Source organism: Macrobrachium rosenbergii, chromosome 5 (genome assembly GCF_040412425.1).
Source record: "Macrobrachium rosenbergii isolate ZJJX-2024 chromosome 5, ASM4041242v1, whole genome shotgun sequence".
Taxonomy (NCBI): domain Eukaryota; kingdom Metazoa; phylum Arthropoda; class Malacostraca; order Decapoda; family Palaemonidae; genus Macrobrachium; species Macrobrachium rosenbergii.
Window position 1 is genome coordinate 64,468,128 of NC_089745.1, and position 23,400 is coordinate 64,491,527.

The following is a 23,400-nucleotide window of genomic DNA, read 5'->3' on the forward strand; positions in this document are numbered from 1 at the left end:
TTCCTCTGTATCCACTCTTCACAACACCCTCTCCCACCCACTGATCTGATTAGTCTGAAGACGTTGCCGCCCGTCCTCGCCCCCTTAAGTAATTATTGTTCGGGATCTTTATTAATTTCTCATTAAGGACGAACTCGTGGAAGGCATGATAATAGGAAACAGGACCCTACTTTTATCATGGATCCTTTCCAATCACTCACCGCCCGTTCTCGTTCCCTGACGTTTATCCTTTCGCTAATTATTCTTTTCTTTATATTTCTCTTCCCTGTTGGAGACTGCTTCATATCTCCGACCTTACATTTCAATGTGATTATGGATCACCATAATCACATTTATGCAAATTTACGTTATCCTGAGTCCTAATCCTATAAATCTCTATACTCTCTCACTCCCTTTCTCACTTTGTGTATGCATATATGTATGTGTATATATATATGTATATATATATATATATATATATATATATATATATATATATATATATATATATATATATATATATATATATATCAATATATATTTTTCTCCTGTGTGTATATCACATCAATAGTCTTTTTTTCTCCTGTATGATATGTGATAACAAAATCACGTATCAGTATCACTGTAATCATATAATATATATATATATATATATATATATATATATATATATATATATATATATATATATATATATATATATATATATATATAATGGATCTATTCAACTGCATGTATTCTAAAGGTAGGCGTTTACAACTGTTGTGCATACAAACAAACAATCGAAGGTGTGTACAGTACGTAATATATGAAAGCGCTTGGTGCCTAATCATTCGAGTTTACTACTTACATACACATACACACACACACGCACACACACACACACACACATATATATATATATATATATATATATATATATATATATATATATATATATATATATATATATATATACACAAATATCTTCATGCACTTCACTTCTTTTACCTATTGCTCTAAGCAGAAACTAGCACTCATTTACAACTGGGTCGACTGCTGGCCAGAAGATAGGAAGATCAACGACCTTGCAACCGTAAGCCGAGCACAGTACCACTCGGCTATGGTCCCCACTTGGGCTGATCGTACTGTCTAGAGTTACAATGACATAAATATAAATAGAATATTAAATGTTGATGAAATATTAGCTACAAACAAAGCCATATGAAGTTAAAGCATACCTCTTACCATATTCAAATTGCACAGAGAATTCAGAATAAACAGAAAACATACAAACTAGAAGTCATAAAGAATTATATATAATACATAAACAAGTCATTCTAATATAATATCATTGTGGCTACACAATTATTACTACTAATAATATCACTCACGACAATAATCCTACAACAAATAAAAAGCATTCAACTTCACCTAAAGCAAACCAATCTACTCAATACTTCAAAAATACCAAAACAAACCGATGACAGAGGAGGGTGTTTAATGCGTATTTGCGTTTGTACGTGTAAATACGAGAGAGAGAGAGAGAGAGAGAGAGAGAGAGAGAGAGTAAAACGAAAGCGGCAGGGAAGCTGATGACGCTTTGGGACGGCGCGGCGTCGTTGTAGGCAGCAACAACAGCTCAGCAAAGTTCACGTGGTAAATAATTCATGGACTGATGGTCCACACCGGACCTGGCTGCAACAGTACACCTTCCCCTCGGCAGCGCTGCTCCACCTCTACAGGAGCTGCATTTGCAATCGCTGTCATTCAACCCTCACACCCTGTCTATGGATGTACGCATGCACTGGCATCGTCCCCCTGGGCGAGGCTCGACATGCAAAGGAGACGCCACATCCCCCAAGGCATGTTTGCGCGGGAAAATAGGTCAAAACAACAGAATTATGCGGGAAATAGGAAACCGGCCACGACTGAATGAACAGATGTTCATAATGCTGCATTGCAGAGAGAGAGAGAGAGAGAGAGAGAGAGAGAGAATTCCGCCACGAATGTAAGTCTACTGTAACTATTGAACCTATTCGCTTCCAAGACGTCAAGTGTATTTAGAGTAAAATTGCACCTTCTGTTACACCTACGAGTTTCTCATTATCTTAATAAAGACTGCAGCAGAGCTAATCGTGTCTCTCTTTACATAATCAGAAAAACGCCATTCATCCACTTTGGATGTAGGTTTCACATAACCGAAAAGTTATCTCGCTAATAATTTTCACGCGCAGATTGCATTCAGGAGCAACCCTAAGTAACCTCATTCTCCTCGGTTGTTAAGCATCATCAATCCAATCAATAAAGGAATATATTTCCGCTGTTCTCGGTATGCACGTATTCTTCTCGGCTTCTACCGAAGTTCTCTATGGAAAGGTTACCGTCATATGACTTCTATTTCCCTGACTCACAGGTAACTAAAAAAAAGACACCTTTTCTCTCCTAAACTCTCACTATGCAGAGGGTGATTACATGCAACTGGAGAGTGTAACGATTTCTTTTCAAATTCACCTTACAAGAGGTTTCAGCTTCTCACGTCCCACAACGGAACGACTTCTGACGGGATCCAAAGTACAGTTTGTGTACTCTCAGTCTGGGTGTGAGATGTCAGCACAAGGCGACATGCCTTCGAGACCGTTCATTCAGAGCGAGGGAGCAGGTTCTTGACGAGGAATGCGGTTATTATCCGTGTGTGTTTGCATGTACAGATACGAGAGAGAGAGAGAGAGAGAGAGAGAGAGAGAGAGAGAGAGAGAGAGAGAGAGAGAGAGAGAGAGAGCTAATTAGAAGTAGGAAATTCATAATTTGAAAATATCCTTTGATATGCAAACAGCTTTGTTATGGTTCCAACCTGATCCGTGTTTTTCACAAAACATAGGGAGAACTGTATTACATATTCTATAGCAACGAATTTTAAAAACTAGACAGTTTAGAGAAAGAGAGAGAGAGAGAGAGAGAGAGAGAGAGAGAGAGAGAGAGAGAGAGAGAGAGAGAGAGGAGAAACGGAAACTGACTTGGAACACCAAAAATATGAAGCACATGATATCAATTCAAAATTAGACATAAAAACAGGAAAGACGAAAGAGTCAAGTTTGAATGAATAACTAAAATTATTTGGCGATATAAATCTTAAGGATCTGACAAGACTTTTACGTACGCTTTCTGCAATCTTTTAACCTTAAAGAACGTGGCTGAAATATTCAATATCGTACAGTACTGATATTTGAAAGGCAGCTGTTCTCTGTAAAATAGAAAAGGTTGGGGGACTGTAAACAAATGAGAAACGAATTAAGAGCAAACAAATCGGAAAGAAAACTTCTCTCTTTTAAAAATAAACTACTCGAAGGGATCATTTTCACTGACTTGAAATAGTAAGGTTTGTTAATATTTACGGGTTTGGTTACCAGGTTTCATAACGATTCCTGCTTTTCACGTCTTCGTTTACGAACATTTTGGAGCGTCATCATTGTACACTAGCGGATCCATGGTGGGGGGCGCCTTTGCACGTGCCCCCTCCCCCCCATGAAAAATAATGACAAAATGATAATATTGAAGATTCAGATAATAATAACATAAATGAGAAATATAAAAACGGGAAAAAATAATAAACCTATTATACAAATAAATATATATATATATATATATATATATATATATATATATATATATATAGTATATATACTGTATATATATATATATATATATATATATATATATATATATATATATATATATGTGTGTGTGTGTGTGTGTGATATGAAAATTGGTGCCCCCTCCATTAAATTTTTCTGGATCCCCTAGTGGCGTCATGTAGTGAAGCACAGCGTTTATAAACCTGAACAAAAATTTAGCTTTCTGCTGTCCAAGATCCAAAGAATAACGGTTATTCTTGAGATCCTGCTACCGGCGAAATAGCCTATTTGTGTCCATAACCTAAGAAATGTCTAATTCCACGCAGATGTCTAACACTCAAAGCTATCCCCAGTACAGTACAAGAAATCTCACGAATGCGAGGACAAGACAAGAAAGCTCGCCCAACAAATACTACAGGGGTTCTCAACCAGGGGCTCCGGGGGTTTGGAGGTTTCCAAGGAGGTATTCCTTAAAGTTACTTCAGTTTCGCTTCTCTGTCGTATCAATGTACACTGATTGAGTCAGCAATTATTGCACCACACATTTTACACCTTTGAAACTAGCGGACTGAAATACCGTAAAAATATATAATCAGTCTTAAGTTATTGCCATCTTATTCAGTTTCAGGATACCTGGAATAGGGGACAATGATTGTAAAAACGGGTTAGCTGGGTGGAGGGAGACACTGAATTAACTCTCCAGTACTTAATGAGTGAAAGGTTGAAAACCCCAACCCTAACAAATCCCGGCTTCTCCGACAACATGGTCACTTGCATTACCTTTGCTGCCTTCGTCAAAATCAGACTCCTCCTCCTTTCCCATGGGATCAAAATTCCCCGAATCTGTGGCCAGGTTTCGACTCTTTAATGGGAGGCACATCCATGTCTGCCGTGGAGATGAACCGATGGTACCACTTTGCGGCATTCCTCAAGGAAGTCACCGATACCCGCTCGTCTATCCCGTGAATCGTCTGCCCCAGGTCTTGGGTTACGGCGTGAGGTGAGAAGCGGTAGATGCAAGAAGTGAGATTTAGATAGTGCACTGTGTCTGTGTTTGCCATCAACAATCCTGGGGTTGGAATCAGTAGAAGAGAAGGTTAGCAGTCAAGAAAGATGTTTTGAAGTATCATGGCTGACTGGTGAAGTATTGGATGTAAAAGAGAGTAATTAGGAAGACTTTAGCATCTTGAACAGTCGGAGGAAATACCTGTGTAAAGATGAATGTTGAAAAAAAAAAAAATTAAATCCAGGTTATGAAAGTACGACAATGAAATGTTGGTGGTCGTCCGGAAGTGCACCACTAGGTAAGTGATCTCAAGTGCATCACTAAACAATAAAAAGGTAACATTGTTTGTTATGGTGAATACCAAATAACAAGCAGATTAGGTTCAATCTGTTTCTTTTCGTTCATTCGTCGTGCATTTCCAGTCAAGATATAACTGAAATAAGCGTAAATATGAAATTGACCCTGAAAACAAGTAGCTATTACACCTCCAGCATCTTTAAATCGGGGAGAAATGTTTAAAGAGCACTTACGAAAGAGTGCTAACCAACCATAAATTGTTCTGAAAAATCTATGTATATAATATATATACTATATATATATATATATATATATATATATATATATATATATATATATATATATATATATATATAATATATATATTATATATATATATATTATATACATATTATATAATAGGTTTATATATATATATATATATATATTATATAATCTTTATTATTCAAAAGGTTTAAGTATTATTGTTGGTTCTCTAAAGCATGTTAAGAATCTAGTTATAGTTATAGTCTTTCTAGGCACAACTGAATATGGAAAAATGTTCCTTGAAAATCCGGATAACTTCAAATCGTTTTTCACTCCATTCCTCCTTCGACACAGGTATAATCATTGTAGTTACAAACGAAAATGAATTCTAAATTACTCACGGCTTTGCAACACTATTTAGCATTTGTTACAATATTTCTCTTAGTAGCAAACATTATAAGCATGCCATACACAGTTAACACCATCATCAGGCCAAACACAAGCAAAGGGATCTCTCCTATAGATAGTGACTCTCAAGGTTTTGGCCCGGTATGTATCCACCTTTGCGGCGTGTTTAGCCTAAGCCGGTTGGGGATTCCCGTAAAACATTAACAAAAGACTGTAAATATCTTAAAGATAATGACCCCAAGAAACATTAGTCCCCCCGAAAACCACTGGGGGTCACTATCTAGGAAAGACCCCAGGCAAAGTAACCCAAGAAACTGTCGTCCTTCTCCCCGGTCCCTACGTGAAAGAGCTGGGCGGAGGAGGGACGAGTATGAGACTAAGAGTTTCTTATATAAGCTACGGAGAATATTCCGCTGGGATTTTCTGTTAATAAAAGACGGCAATGTGCGCAGGCATGACACCGAACATGCTTTGAAAACAGAAGGAACATTAAAATTTGGGTTAGTTCTGGTACACAACATTGATCCTCAAGGAGTCTTCTTGAATGAAAGTTATTTTTTTCAGTAGAACAGCTAACGAGAACATTCTTATACTGCATAACGTTTAAAGCATATAGCCTTGAGCACCAAGAGAACATTTCACATGACTTAACGCCATAAAGTTATGACCCTGAAACAAGTACAAACATCGCAACAAGAAGATCCCTTGATTATTCGTCACTGAGGAAAGAGAGAGAGAGAGAGAGAGAGAGAGAGAGAGAGAGAGAGAGAGAGAGAGAGTAAAATCATGCAAGACCTGCAAGGTTAAACGTCGAATTCATCCAGTGTTGAATTTCGTGTCGATATCTCTGTCGAGTTATCTATCGCTATGCCTGCCAAGCTATCTATCGATGTGTCTGTCGAATTATCCGAATCGACCGCTGGCGAGTGGTCCTGATCGACCACAGTCGCGGGGTCTCGGTCAGCCGTGACCATCACTCGGTGATAGAAGCGGACAGCGTTCTTGGCGTTGGCGACTGACAGTCTCTCGTTGGTGCCATGGATTCTGCCTATCTCGTCCTCGGTCAGAAGCACCGGGTAGAAGCGATAGATGTTGCTCGTTATGTTCAAGTAGTAACGAGTGTCCGTGTTTGCGATTAGTATACCTGGAATGTAACGAGACAAACATACTGACTTATAACGAAACGGAATGAGACGAACACAGACATGTTACGCAATATTATAATGCATGCATAGAGTTTGTGGATGTACCCCTGAAATTAAAGAATATTTTTATTAGTTATTGTTATTAATACAAATAATTTACAGTGAAAACATTTCCGGCATCGATGTTAATAATCTTTGCCAAACCAAACAAACATATCATTCAATCAATTAGTTGCATAGTACTGAGATAAACATGATAAACACTCCTATGCTTTACTCCAGCACAGCTACTTCGTCGAACAATCGGAATTGGTCACGTTAGTGATGGTTTGCGGGAACTGCTGGTTCCCCGCTCGTTCCCTTTTGGATTGCTGCCTCCTTACCTTCAAGTTTTTTTGTTTTGATGTTCTCGTCGGTGAGCTGCCGTTTCTCTTTCGCCAGTCGGGTCTGGTAGGTGCAGCGAGTAGCGGCAGTGGCAGCAGCAGGCAGTTTTGGAGTCGACGTTGGTCGAGTTTTGAGCAGCAAATTGGAGCACGCCTACGAAGTGGAGCACGTTAGGTGGAGTGTGACCATGAGTAGTCGTGTGACCACGAGCTGCTCATCTTTGATGACAGCGTGAGGCTGTCCTGACATCTCCATCGGGGTTTACTGGTTTGTGGGGAATGTAAGGGCTGTCTTGGAGACATGGAGGACATGTTTGTTTTTTTTTTCTCGTTCTGCCTGCTGTTGTTTTATTTGCCTTTTTTTAAATTTTAAGCTACCTTTTGTTTAACGTTAATCGTTTGTTTAACTTTATTTTGGAGTGCTGCCTCTTGGTTTTTTTATGCTTATGGTTTTATCTTTTTACAGACCTGACTACTTGTAAATATTTAAATAAATTAATTTTGAGCTCATTTATTGTTTTAGTTGTTTTCTCCTTTGTTTGTTGCATCTGCCGTCAGTCATGACAGCCCCGTCCTGAGTATGTTAAAGAATATTTTTATTGACAGGGCGGCTCTGTTTTGGCTGGCGGGGTTGTTTATTGGAGGGAGTATGAGTGTAAAAAAATAATCTTTTTTTTTTTTCTTTTAGGTGGGAGGTGTCAAACGGGAACTGCTGGTTCCCGCTCGTTCTTTGTGGATTGCTGCCTCCTTACCTTCAAGTTTTTTTGTTTTGAATCTTCGGTGAGCTGCCGTTTTTCTTTCGCCAACAGCGAAACCAAACAAACAGTTTTATCGACGTTTCGAGTTTTTGAGCATCAAATTAGCACGCCTACGAAGTGGAGCACGTCGTAGAGGTGGAGTGTGACCATGAGTCGTGTGACCACGAGCTGCTCATCTTTGATGACAGCTTGAGGCTGTCCTGAGTCTCCATCGGGGTTTACTGGTTTGTGGGTTTTGTCCCTGTCGCGCAGCTGAGGGCTGTCTTGAACGATGGAGGACTTATGTTTTTGTTTTTCTCGTTCTGCCTGCTGTTGTTTTATTTGCTTTTTTTAAAAACCTTTTGTTTAGGACGTTAATCGTTTGTTTAACTTTATTTTGTTTAGTGCTTTCTTGGTTTTTATGCTTATGGTTTTATCTTTTACCAGACCTGACTCACTTGTAAATATTGTAAATAAATTAATTTTGAGCTCATTTTATTGTTTTTGTTGTTTTCTCCTCCTTTGTTTGTTGCATCTGCCGTCAGTCATGACAGCCCCGTCCTGAGTATGTTAAAGAACCTGCATAACGGCCCACTCGGGTCGTTACAAAGGGAAAAAGGAAAAGTTTGAGGTTTTTGAAGTCCTGGAAAACCACTTAGATACACAGACCAGATATTAGAGACACACCTGAAAGAATGTATTAAAACTTGTCACGGATTAAACTTGCCAAAAAAAAAAAAAAAAATCGTTCATCTCAACAAAAACATTTCCTATGTATAATATCTCAAGACTCGGAAATTTCCAAACCTAATTGTACTCTGAAGCAGTTTCCATTTTTTTTTTTTTAGCAACAATTTCACGATCAACTTCTACCTCTTATTAATTGCATTAGTTTCATTCTGCGCTTAAGTTACTTCACATTTGGGCATCGTACCCTGTGAATAGAATATAGAATTTAGGCAAAAGGCCAAGCACAGGGACCTATGAGGGCATTCACCGCTGAAACGGAAATTGACAGTAAAAAGGTTTGAATGTGTAACAGGAGGAAAACCTCGCAGTTGCAATATGAAACATTTGTTATGAGAGGGTGGAAAGTATGATGGAAGACAGACAATATGAATGGAGTTACAGCAACAGAAATGAAAGGGGTTGCAGCTAGGGGCCGGAGGGATGCTGCAAAGAACCTTAAGTAATGCCTACAGTGCACCGCATGAGGCGCACTGATGGCACTACCCCCCTACCGGGATCCTACCCTGTGGAAGCTTGTGAGGAAGCTCACTGCATTTTCGGTTGTCCCTCAGTTTCCATATCATCTATGCATGAAGGCTTCAGTGACAATTTAGAGCATTATTAAGCTATCAGGACGAATCACTATACATGTCCTCATCAAGCTCAATCCTGGTTGCAAAGAAAGATAAAGAAAAAGGACTTTGCCCCGAAGGACGCAACAGAACTGAACAAAAGTGCACAGACAAATGGAATCGCTTTCTCGGATTCTCTATGATGCTCGTATCCCTTGGAAAGTCGACTGTATGTACGAAAAGAACCAATGATACGCTAATAATGTCATAATCAAAATGAACAGTAATGTGTTTTAAGAATATGACTTTGCAGCAACCAAATTTATTTAATGAATAAAGAGGCAGCATAATGCCTGCTTTGGAGCGACCTTGATTTAATTACACTTCAGGAAAGCTCTGAATTTTTTTATATTTAAATTACGAAGAAAATAATTTGCAAAGTCAATATATATGCATACAGTTATGTGTGTTCCACGAAAGGGTAATTTCCCTTAATAGGTTATTTTAGAAAGCATTAACGATATTCACGGCCAGCCTCATCCTTTCACTAATAAATGAAAGATAAACCATCTAAGCAAAAAAAAAAAAAAAAAAAAAATTTCACAATACCAGCTGCTTCATACACCTATGCAGGAAGCTCATCAGCGGCACATCGCCCCCCCAACACAGTTGCGTCATTCACCCGTGACTTTAAGTACACTTAATATGATTCCTGGATACCAACGCACATATCGTCCTCCATTCTTCTACGTTATCCAAACTACTAAAAACTCCTTTGCTAACTTTACCAAGTCTTCATCACATGATTACATGTCTAACCCTTTTAACCCTTCTGACTTCAATAAGATTACAGAAACACTTATTCTCTTTTTGTTTTTCATTTCCGTTCTACTTCAACATTCCCTTCTTCTTGGAAAGCAGACCTGGCTCAAGAATCCCTTCATTCTTTGTCACCTTTGTTCCCATCAGTATTTCTCGACCCTTCCAAGACTATATGAGACCACCGTTCCTTACACTGAAATGGGTCAACCATATTCTATTTTATTCGCTGCTTTATCGTCCTGGCTCCCATTTGCCCTCAGAGCTTTCTTAGAATTCACTTAAATTTTTTTCTTAAAACTGTTTTGTAACTTTCACCAACCCAACAGCGTCTTTTCACTATCACAGGCTAATAGCTTGTCTTTTCTAAATATCAGCCCTTCCATACGTTATTCATGATCCTTTTTCTAATCAAATACATTTGCATCCAAACCTACCATTCATGACTTCTTCCATCCTTCCAACTTATAAAACACAATAAAATATAGCAAAGCGATTGGCAGGAAATGCGCCCTTGCCCAGAACCATTTTCCCTCCTTAGAGGTCACCCTCAGATCTGCAAGTTCTAACACAAGGTTCACTTTCACACTTCCAGTTTCTCTAAATAAATTACAATCTACATCCAACATCGAAAACGTTTTCACTTCACATCTGTTATCAGTTCTATCATGAGCTGCCTCTAGGTCTTCGTATGACATATACAACGTTTGCTCACTACTGTGTCACTTCTAACAAAACTGTTTTACGAAGAACTTGAGAAACGTACAGTCTTCCTTCCCTAAAACCTGTACTATTCTTTTAGTCAAGGCTTCTGTTTTATTTTCTTAATAATCAAAACTCTGCGATATACCTTCAGGTGTATTTAATAAGGTAATGCCTCTTGAAACTTTCCTATATCCATATATACCAACTACGCTGTCACTCACTACCATACTGCAGTATCCCGCTTGCCATCCCATCATCTGGTGCTTTCCCTTCCGTCATCTTTTATTGCAACCTCAGCAGTCACTTCCACAATCATTCCTAATCTTATATCAAGACCTTCCACTCCTGCATTATTCAGCTCTGATACTCATCCACACACCACATTCAACAGATCTTCAAACTACTTACTCTATTGCCACATGACTACATTCCCTTTAGACACATCTCTCCATTTGCTTCATATTTTAAACCTGTTTATTCATCATACTTTCTGCACTGACTTCCGTCAAGAACAGGAGGAGAAAGGTCGCTGAAGGGAAATTATGGTGGAATGATCTGTAAATGATTCTGCCATCCTATACTTTACAACTGACATAACCACTGAAGAAAAAGCAAGCTATGGAGCATGGATTTCATTTGAATTGAACTGAATATAGAATTTAGGCCAACGGCCAAGCGCTGGGACCTTTGAGGTCATTCAGCGCTGAAACGGAAATTGACAGTGAAAGGTCTGAAAGGTGTAACAGGAGGAAACCCTCGCAGCTGCACTATGAATCAATTGTTAGGAGAGGGTGGAAAGTAAGATGGAAGAAATTAAATATGAAAGGAGGTACAGTAAAAGGAACGAAAGGGGTTACAACTAGGGGCCGAAGGCACGCTGCAAAGAACCGTAAGTAATGCCTACAGTGCACCGCATGAGGTGCACTGCCGGGGAAATTTCATTTGGGCACAGTCCTCCCACGAGTGACGAGCCGCTTCCAGCCGTCGATGCTGAGTGACAGCATCACAGAAGGAACACATTTCTGGTAAAAAATAAACAATCAAATAAATACAACGACAACCTACACAAGTGAGGGAAAATATACCCTTGGGTGTCTGAAGAAAGATTCAAGACAACGTCTCAGAATCATCATCATCATCATTATCATCATCCTTGTAGTATAACTTTGGAAGCCCTCTATCGGCCTTCTTTTGGTCTGTCAGACGGATCTAATTCATTTGCAAGTCACAGTTGATAGTTTTCTTGAGTGTACTGCTTTTCCGCGTCATATCTGTTTTTAAATAAATATGTTTATGATTTCATATCTCCTTAAATATCTCTTACGTTTCCCCCATCTATTTAGTTCTAAAGGAAACTCACTGAACTGTCTGTATTCGAGGGTTCGTTTATCAACATACCTGTTTTATATATACATATGTAATTTTATACACACACAAACACACACACACACACATATATATATAGATTAGTATATATACATATATATACAGTATATATATATATATATATATATATATATATATATATATATATATATATATATATATATATATATATATATATATATATATTTCAGTAGTATATTTCTGTAGGAGGTATTTTATTTTTACATGAGAGAATGAATGTTACCAAGCGTCACCGGCAAGAACATTCAGGTATTACTTAAGGAAAGAGACACATCAAAAGACCAAGAGTCTAGCGATAACTCGTCTCAGAACAAAACGAAGAGAAGACTGAATGAAAAAAAAATAAAAATATATATACATTATATAATATATATATATTATATATTATATATATATATATATATATATATATATATATATATAAAACGAAGAGAAGACTGAATGAAAAAATATATATATATATATATATATATATATATATATATATATATATATATATATATATATATATATATATATATATACACACATTGCTGAACTAACCTGGAGCAGCTACCGACGTCGGATAGATGTGTTTGGTAGCGGACACTATCAGTCGCCATCCTGGAACCTTCGGCCCATAGGGAGAGACAGGGTGGGCTTCTCTTTGTCGCAGAACCTTGACCTAATTTATGAAAAGTTTGACCTCGTTAAAAGGACATTGTCTCCGAAGCAAAAAAAAAAAGGGGGGGAACTCGAACGGTTCTACACAATTTCCAACAATAATACGCAGCAGCTTGGAAATCATTTCGAAAGTTTCTTAAAAGCCGAAATATTTCAAGGACCTGCCGAGCCGCTTCTCAAATTTCACACAAAATGAAAAAAAAAAAGTGCAAATCAATCCTGCCATGACCTTAAAGTTGGACGTACCCACCTTGACCTTGGGGTCATCGATAACGCTGATGTCGTGCTGAAGAACATCGTGCAGGCTTTGCCCCGGATGCACGCGGTGGTTGACCATAACGTACCCAGAGGACGGCACGACGTTCTCCTGAAGGAGGAGGAGCAGGAGGAGGATAGTTGTGAAATATAAAGCTAAAAATAAATGGTGTTGAAAATAAGGAAGTGAAAGCATAAAAATGACAATAATGAAGAGAGTGAATCAACTCTTCGAATAAATCGTTGCCTTTTACTTAGCAGCACATTTGTTTACACTTCCTTTTCCTCCCCTACCTCATAAATAGAATGTAAATGTTGCAACATATCATGAAGTTCACCCATAAATTTCAGGACAAAAATCATTAGCTGAGAGACAGAGAGAGAAAGAGGCCCACGCGCTTACAAATACCTGTACTATGAAGTGTGTGCAAAACATCTTTCTCACACCACTAAATATATATATATATATATATATATATATATATATATATATATATATATATATATATATATATATATATATATATATATATATGCTCTCACTTTACTCTTTCCTGTATTCATCTCCATCTATTTTGCATTTGTTTATTTTTTCAAAATGAAGACGGTGAACTGTTGCAATCATCTTTAACTGACGACATTTAAAAATTGCAAAGAAGTTTGAGCAAGTAAGATAAGGTGATCTAATTATTAAATATATGAAAACTGTACGAGCACATAAGGCAGCTAATGAAATGAACAAAGTTAAGCACTAAGAGATACATATGAATGAATTAAGTACACAGACAAAACTCCTTGATAATGATGAAGCAAGTGATATAAAAAAAAAGTATACCTTAGTTTAACCAGACCACTGAGCTGATTAACAGCTCTCCTAGGACTGGCCCGAAGGATTAGACTTATTTTACGTGGCTAAGAACCAATTGGTTACCTAGCAACGGGACGTACAGTTTATTGTGGAATCCGAACCACATTATAGCGAGACATTAATTTCTATCACCAGAAATAAATTCCTCTGATTCTTCATTGGCCGGTCGGAGATTCGAACTCGCGGCCAGCAGAGTGCTAGCTGAGAACGGAACCCACTCCCCCAACGAGGAACTAAGTGATATAAACAATAAGCACATGCGCACGGGGAGCGGGGGTGGATGGGGGAAGGGAGGTATTCAAGTGACATTGCAAAGAAATGAGAGGACAGAAAAATCTCAGTCAAAGAGAATTCAGTACACGGAGATATTCAGGTGAATAACAAATACACACACACACACACACACACACAGGTAAAGGGCCGGGAAGGGGGAAGGGGAATGGAATATAGAGTTCAGGCCAAAGGCCAAGCACTGGGACCTATGAGGTCATTCAGCGCTGGAAAGGAAATTATGAATAGGTAGGTTTGAAAGGTGTAACAGGAGGAAAACCTCGCAGTTACACTATGAAATAACTGTTAGGAGAGGTTGGCTAGCAAGATGGAAGAAAGAAAATATGAATGGAGGTACAGTCAAAGGAATGAAAAGGATTGCAACTAGTGGTCGAAGGGACGCTGCAAAGAACCTTCAGTAATGCCTACAGTGTACCCCGTGAGGTGCACTGATGGCACTATCCCCCTACGGAGGGGGAGGGTTGGTTGGTTCATGGGAATCGAGTGCCGCAACCTCCTCACCTTGACACCAACCCTGACCATGGTGACAGCGGTGGTCGTCCGGACGAAGGCGTTGGTGTTCCTTTGCCTGGACATAATCAACTCCAGCAGGGGCTTGAACAGCCACAGGTTGGCGTAGAACATCTTGTAGGGCCATGACGCCTGAGAAAGATATGCAAAATTAAATGGGGTAAATGTCCGTAAGTATTTGGATAATCTTTTCTCGTTATTACACTCTTGAGTAGTTGTCGCTCACATTGAGATTTTGAAAGAAGAAATCTGGTGGCTTTGCATCGACAGAATTTAGCAATCTCAGAAGTTGCTGCTACTGTTATTTTTCAAAATGTCCGCACATCCCTATGCAACAGGTCAAGATCAGGATTAACATGCTGAGCAAGCTTTTACAGACTCAAACGATATTGAAAAAGTCAAGAAGTGCTATTGCATGCTATCGGTGATAAATAAAGATAGATAAAAAACCACACACAAACAATTAAAGACATGGAGTCACAGAAGATAAGGAAAAAGTAAAAAAAAAAAAATTGGCGTGAAAAGGGTGTTGTATTCTGAAAAACATCGCAGGCTTTCTTAAAACTGCAGGCATTAACAGAAAATCATTACTGGACTAACATTCGTTGGGTAAAAATGTGACTGGACTGCGCAGAAAACATAGAATTACTTTTCGGGAAAGTCTTCAGATAAAATGTTCTCTACTTAAGTATTCGGTTATGTTAGGTTATTCGACAATCATGCACACCTACTAATCATAGAGAGAGCCACTTTTCATTTCCTTAGACTCAACTCATTTAAAAACCTACCGATGAGGCTAAGTAACTGAACATTTCTGACTCTGGTCCTGTCCCGAACATGGAAGGTTGTGGGTACTGTTCGAGGTTGTGCATTGCCCTCCCTAGGCGAGGTGCGACCTGTTCAATTGGGGGCGCCGAAGAATGCCCGCCCTCGCCCTCCGTCTCCAGCGTGACGCTCATCCAGCCCTTCTCCGTCACCCCAATTCTGTGAGAGCAGGGGCAGAAGGACAGAGTGATTCTACTAACATCTTGCAATAGTTCTCTGAGGCTGAATGCATTTCTAGGTACAAGTAATACTAAGAACTAGGAACCTAAGTACCGCCTGAGCAAGGCTGTCCTGGTATGCTTAGATTAACCGAGGAAAGTAAAGTCATGATAGATAAGGTTCAATGAAGTACTGTGAGTACAGTTCAGCCGGTAGATTATGCGGCGTTATCTAATTGGGTTCATCGGGAATGCAACTGCTACAGCTCCTATAATATCACTTAAGGGCATATTATATCGCAGATATAATGACGTACTTGGGAGAATATAATGTGCTGTGCCGTGGTACATAACGTTATCATGGCTATCTCGTCAGATAACAAAGAGTAATTGACATCCATCACAACCTTGCACACATTCGACCAGAGCGACCAATCTCTTGTTTGACGAATGGACTCCCGAGACTTGTTGTAACAATCAGCGAATCAATCAATCAGAGCAGGAAAATAAATGAGATTAAAAAGGAGATGGTAAAACAAACTGAAATCGGCACCGTTGTTTCATCAGAGAGAGAGAGAGAGAGAGAGAGAGAGAGAGAGAGAGAGAGAGAGAGAGAGAATATACAATATACCCTGACATTAGTTTTCACTACAAAGCTTGCGTCATATGGGCCTCAGTTCACAAAGTTTCCTAGTCATGTCTGATTTGCAACCTCAGCACAGCGCTCGGTATTCTCTCACTGTATGTTACAATGATAAACACTGTTACAATTTTTTCAAAAAGACGGCTGGACGAGTATAAGCCGCATCGAATCTCACCTGATCCATAATGGATTGACTGTTTGACTGAAGTGAATACTCGAGTCATACACACAAATTTGTTGACCACTCCTGTTACGGGAATAAATAACAGTTAAGGCTCAAGAGGATACTCTTCCTGTATGTGGGCAGGAAATATGGTCACTCCCTCAGCTGGTACCAAGTCACAACATTATGAAGGGCTCACAGTCCCAGACTCTCTTAGGTCTCACCATAAAGATTAGTTCTGGAATAAAATGTGAATAAAGGAGCAAGCTAAATTTAAAGAAGGTAGAAGACCCCAAATTGAATGGACAAAAAGCTAAAGGTAAAGAGGCCATAGCAAAGAACCATAAGCGCCATGTATCGTGTACCGAACAGTAAGCGGCACTCATACAAGGCCCAAGACCGGGCAAATGAAGAAGTCGCGCGTAGTTAACGTCTCTATCTTGAAAAGAAAAATATTTGGCCTTGGAACGGACTTGAGGTCTCATACGAGTGCACCGAGTCACAATCATGTGAACCTCGAGTCAGTCGGTGATTGAAAATAACACTATGTGCATCTGAAACGTTCAACACTCTATTACATTTATTTCATCATCATCTCAAGAGTGGAGGAAATGTCTTTTCTCGTACGATAAACAAACGCACGCACAGACATATACAGTATATATATATATATATATATATATATATATATATATATATATATATATATATATATATATATATATATATATATATATATATATACACATACAGTAGAGAGAGAGAGGGAATCTGAAAAAGTACTTTACGGAGAAAATAATAATTGTGCAGTACCGATCCACAGTAAATGACAAGAGAAAAAGACAAGATGAGTATCAAAATAAAAGTAGACAAAAGGGGAGCTACTATCCAAAAATCAAGTGTTCCCGCGAAGAAGAGAGGATTTTGAAGTGTTGCCGAATGCAGAGGACAGAGAGGAAGTAGATTTGAATTTTGCAAGAAATGAAGGGGTCAGCATGGATTTGAGAATGCTTACGGAAGTGACTGGTGAGTCTGTAAGGAGGTCCATTAAAGAGCATATATAAAAAAAGAAAAGTATCTTGAATGAATGAGATGACTTGTGTGATACTGCATTATGGTTGTGATGGTGTACTTCTATGGCTAACCAGTGTAAGGCATATATGGATGAGGGAAGGGTTCCAAAACAATAGTTAAAGGCATAACTTTTTATTTGTATAAAGGTTCTAGCAAAAAAGGTAATTATTAAGAGTAATGGCATAACATTCTTTTCCATATCAAAGAAGGTACATGGTAGTTTTGATTGAGAGAGTAAGACACAAAAGATGGATTGATAAGGGAAAAATGGGTGTGAAAGAGCCACTGAATAGAAAATAATTTAGAGATGAATGGCACCGTGTGTGTGTGTATCTGTGTGTGTGTGGGTGCAGGGCAGGAGGCGGGGGGGGGGGTGTTAGTTTTGATGCAATACTGTACTGATAAGCCTTCTGTGTAGGTGAATGAAGAGGTTATTGCTATGGAAATTTTCTGCATAGGAAGTTTATTGGGAATTTACCGGTTAAAAGTAAGAAGGTAGCAGTGACACTTTTTCAAACATACCGTAAAATACTGTGTTCTCTCTCTCTCTCTCTCTCTCTCTCTCTCTCTCTCTCTCTCTCTCTCTCCATCTATCTATGTATGTATCTATCTATCCATCAGTATATATATAATATATATTTATATAAATATACATAATATATATATATATATATATATATATATATATATATATATATATATATATATATATATATATTATTTTATTTTAAATCATGAAAAGGTAAAAATGTGGTGATTATACAAAGTTTCAGCTACGAAGGAAAGTGAAACAATGGAGATACTAAGTACTTTCGTCTTATTACCAAGACATGTACATGTATATATATATATATATATATATATATATATATATATATATATATATATGTGTGTGTGTGTGTGTGTGTGTGTGTGTGTGTGTATGTGTACATATATGCAGAATTAATAACCCGAATCATCCCAGTTCAGATTCCCTTAGCAAGCACATAGAGAGATGAAACATCAAGAAACCCAAGTTGAAGAGATAAAGCCATGGTCCTCTCGAGCCAAAAATATAGTACTCGAACATAGCGACAATGGGCCACAACGGGGCACAGGAGCCACGGCAGAAAGCGGGAAAAGAAGCTTAATCGGGCTGAACAATTAGTAGAAAACTGCAATAAATAATAAAACTTATTTTCAAAGGACCACCGCAACATGAATTGCAGATTTGCATAAAGTCATAAGAAAGCAATTCAAGCCTCTCCGACAGAGGGGCGAGGGAGACCCCACACAGGAGGATCAGTGCCCTCGGCCAGCGCCCTCTGCAAAGACCCCGCACATTTACAACAATGCCTTGGTTCAAATGAAAAGGAAAATGGTCAAATAGGGAAAGTAGAAGGGGAAACTAATCTATGTCTGTTTCGCTCCGAAAGAAAGGTCCGAATAACTGCTTCTTTGTTCATGATAATATTCCCCTGGAAATATATTCTGTTTTGTACAGAAACACGTGTCTATATATATATATATATATATATATATATATATATATATATATATATATATATATATATATATATATATATCTATATATTTAGTATAATCAAATCACTGTGGCATTTTATATTCAATAACTGTTAGTGAATAGTGAATACACACACACACATACAGTATATATACTGTATATATATATATATATATATATATATATATATATATATATATATTATATATATATAATATAAATAAATAAATATATATATATATATATATATATATATATATATATATATATATATATATATATATATATATATATATATATATATATACATGAGTTAGTGATACTATGCGTGTGCATGAATACCTAAAATCTACCTTGCTGGACAGAATATTATTATGTATTATTATTATGGTCACAAAGGTCAAGATCATAAAAGCCCAGTCACGTGGCTGCCTCCCTCAAAAAAGCTGCATCGGTGTGATTGGTAGCATTGTCGCCTACTAAGAGAGGTCTTCCTGGTTCGACTCTTAGGCAAGGACTGAGATATTACTTTACTCCGTCGACCTAGGAAGTGAATTAGGAACCGTGGAGTTGGAAGACCGTGGTCACTGCAACAGGGTGAAAAAGGGCTTGAGGCTAGCAACCCCATCCCAAAAGAATTTCTGATAACCGGAGGGCATGCCCATTTCGGAGTCCCTCCGTACTGGAAAAAAAAAAGGGTATGGTGAAGAAATAAACTAATAAAGTATATATATATATATATATACATATATATATATATATATATATATATATATAATATATATATATATATATTATATATCTGTATATATATATATATAAATATATATCTGTATATAGATGGAGAGAGAGAGTGAGAGAGAAAGATAATAGGAACTCTGTGTCAAGGATGACAACTGTCTAAATTTATTTCCCACTAATCCTTCCTAACAAAAGGTTTCAGTGGACGGAAAAAAAAAAAAAAGAGAGGAAAAAAGTGTTACGTGACATCTTCCGTTTCCTCCCATTTTGTGTCCTACCCCATACTTAAACCGTCACTGATCACATAACGGCAACTTATAGCTGATGATGCACTCATTAGTCAAATAAATGAATTGCATAAATGCGTGAAAATGTTATGTCTCTCCTAAAGTGAGGCTCTAAGGTTCTGCCTGTGGCAAAACGCAGCAGTGACCTGCATGTGTTTTGGAAGGACGCACATGCAGGACTTGTACAGGATAAACGATATTTCGACCTAAGCATCCATACAGCATTTCGCCGGTCTTGTATTTTGCCTTATCCCTTAAGAGAAAAAAAGGAGAGGGAGAGGACGAGATAATGTTGGCGAAGCGAGAGAGCTGTATTTGTCCCAACCCTAGAAGAAGAATACCCTCTTTAACAGAAGGGATGCCATCGCCCCTCTCGCAGGAAACCCAGCGTCACAAAAGCCCCCTCGCCCAGCCATAGAAAATGCGGAGAATGCCCCTGTGCAAAACCAGTCCTGTACGTAAGTCCGATCTGAGACGCATCTTAAAGATGTTCTAAGATGCCAAGATGAATAATTAAATATTCGCCCCTCATTTGCTGAGAACAAGGGCAAATGTTTTCCACCGCTCATCGCAGTTCATGCGCGTGGCGCGACAGAATATGGATCTCCTCCACTTATCAAAAAAATAAAGGGTTTCTTAAGATAATGCCATCAGAGAGAGAGAGAGAGAGAGAGAGAGAGAGAGAGAGAGAGAGAGAGAGAGAGACCCTTAATAAAACAGTGAGAAAACAATGATGATGATAAAGACACGGAGGGGGAGGGGGAAGAGGAGGAAGGGGCTTCCCCTAACCAGTCGCTTCCCCTCGATATCTTCCTCATGCGTTGGCACTGGGGAAGCTCTTCCCCTCTCGTGAAGTCCCTGCCCGACCCTTCTTCAAAACCCTTCTTCAGGACCCTTCCTCGCTTCGAGGGGAAGCACCGAGGAAGAGCAAATGTACTGAGGGGAATGGAAGATTGATAATGTTGCAAGGGATAGAATGAGAGACGTAAGAAAGGGAGAATAACATCCACACACATGCATACATACATAAATATATCCATACAGAGAGAGAAAGAGAGAGAGAGAGAGAGAGAGAGAGAGAGAGAGAGAGAGAGAGTTCTTCCCCTAAGCCAGAAATGATTGCCAATGGAAAAGACGATAACGTCCACCAATCGTACCCAGACAAATGCATTGCGCAAGGGAATCAGGAGAGAGGGTCAAATCGCATTACGCTAAAAACTTGGCAGAATGTGTATGGGACGCGAGTACACAGGACTACCTTAAGGGTGGTGCGTTTGTTTCGACCTTATCTGGTAACTACTACTACGGCCTTAAAGCCATGATGATTAACAAAGAGCCCAATGAGCCGAAATTACCGTAAAGCGAATCGATATATTAAAAAAAGAGAGAGAGGAAGCAATAAATGGCACACCTGATATGTTGTACAGAATGTAGAGCAGCATTAAAGGGAATAGGCAACACACGCTCCCAGACGCTGTTTTGGGTTGGGCGGCGTGCCTGCGCAAATGTCGACTTTGCAGTTTGTTTTTATCTTTCGGCATAACCAATCAACTTCATGTTAAAATTAATGACTGTCCTTGACATGATCTGTGTCACGAAGAGCACTGTAAGAATCACGTACTCAACTCAAACCTTGTTGTACAAGGCTCAAGTTTAGTTATCAATTCAACCTCATCGTCGTCCGACAAAGCTTATTAATAACATCAGCACGTGATTAAAGTATATACCGCAAGTCAATTATTTACTTAAAATGTCGGGTAACTTTCTTTGGAGTTCGTAATAACGAATATTAGAGATGTATTCGTTAAAACACTTTCTTCTTTTCGCTGACGAAAACTATGCAGAAGTATGCTAACAGCCCCAGTTTCATTCGATACTTCAACAATCATAATTAAACGTCTATCATATTTAAAATCTCCAAAATATTTACACAAATAAGAATGTGATAATAATAAGTGAGGGAGAAAATATACACTCCTTTTTAATGCTACAGTTCACATGGACGCTTTGGTCCTTGTATTCTCAGTAAAAATGAAGAAAACTTGGTATTTCTTTCATGATGACAACGGCTTAAAATAAAAGCAAACAAAAACGCACACAAACACGCAAGTCTGCATTACACAAAACGCAGTTGTCAGGAAATCCCTCTGGAATATGCTTCGGAACCAAAAGATTATCACCCATATAATTCCTTTACCTACTCTCCACGGGTATTCTATTCAGACTTAAAATCTGGAATTCTACCTCCCTCCGTTTCTGAGTACTACGGGCAGTCTCCCTTCCTCTGGTCCCAGAATACTCTGAAACCCCGTCCTCCTGATTCCAGGATACCCTGGAATCCTGCCTTCCTGTTTCCAGGGCACTCTGGAACTTTGTCTGCCTCTGTCTCTACACCTCTGGTAACTCTATCTTCTTGTTAATCACCTGAGGCCACTGTGTTTTGTTGCTTGTACTTTTATACGCAATCGAGGCCAGCCCTATGAGAGCTGATAGTCAGCTCAGTGGCCTGTTTAAACTATTTTAATAATAATAATATACGCAACCGAAAAAGACAGGCTTTAGGCTGCCAACAGACAGGGGAGAAGGAAATTTCGAAAACTTAACCACCTTCACGGCAACAAGCACTTTCATCCACACACATTTAGACCTGTTAACACGGAAGATTTAACAGAGCTAAATTAGCAGTGGGCACATCAAGAGAATCTATTTGTGACAATGAGCGCGAAACCAATAGACATCTTAATTCTTTGCCAATTTTCCTCCTTTATTTTTATCTAATTGTAACGCGCTACGTTAAGTCTGCTTTGTCAGTCTCTGTTTCCACACCACCGAAATAAGATAAAAAAAAAAATACTCACGCTGCAACGGGAACATCCAGGCCCTTCACTACGCCCAGAGTCATGGGTAAACCTTCATCCAGAAGGAAGTCCAGAACTACGCCTCTCTCCTCCAGGATCCTCCCAATGTGACCAGCTCCATCGTAGCCATTTACCTGTACACCAGTCAAGGAAATAAAGTTACAAAATCATTACAGAAAAATTAAAACACAGGATGTTACCATTTTATTCAGAGCACACGACAGACATTTTTAGTTGAAATACGCAAAGACATCGAGGCATTTGCATTTGTATATATATATATATATATATATATATATATATATATATATATATATATATATATATATATATATATAATATATATATATATATAATATATATATATATATATATATATATATATATATATTTATATATATATATATATATATATATATATATATATATATATATATATATATATATATATATATATATATATATATATATACTGTATAGATGAATGAGAGAGAGAGAGAGAGAAGTGGCGGT

The 23,400-nt window shown here is 38.3% G+C and overlaps 1 protein-coding gene across 5 annotated transcripts in view; it reads right to left on the reverse strand.

Moving 5' to 3' along the window:
- Positions 1-23,400, reverse strand: part of LOC136838857 (N-fatty-acyl-amino acid synthase/hydrolase PM20D1-like) — a 45,005-nt gene that overhangs the window by 3,027 nt on the left and 18,578 nt on the right. For 3 of the 5 annotated variants that reach the window (XM_067104513.1, XM_067104512.1, XM_067104514.1), the window contains exons 7-12: positions 22,888-23,021; positions 15,423-15,618; positions 14,626-14,766; positions 12,961-13,077; positions 12,591-12,711; positions 6,346-6,694 (exon numbers count right to left, since the gene is read on the reverse strand). In XM_067104513.1, the coding sequence (XP_066960614.1) occupies positions 6,354-6,694; positions 12,591-12,711; positions 12,961-13,077; positions 14,626-14,766; positions 15,423-15,618; positions 22,888-23,021 (1,050 nt within the window). In that variant the 3' untranslated portion in view covers positions 6,346-6,353. Of the gene's footprint in view, positions 1-4,373; positions 4,663-6,345; positions 6,695-12,590; positions 12,712-12,960; positions 13,078-14,625; positions 14,767-15,422; positions 15,619-22,887; positions 23,022-23,400 lie in introns of those variants that run through there. The other 2 variants (XM_067104515.1, XM_067104516.1) reach the window with 2 other exon arrangements.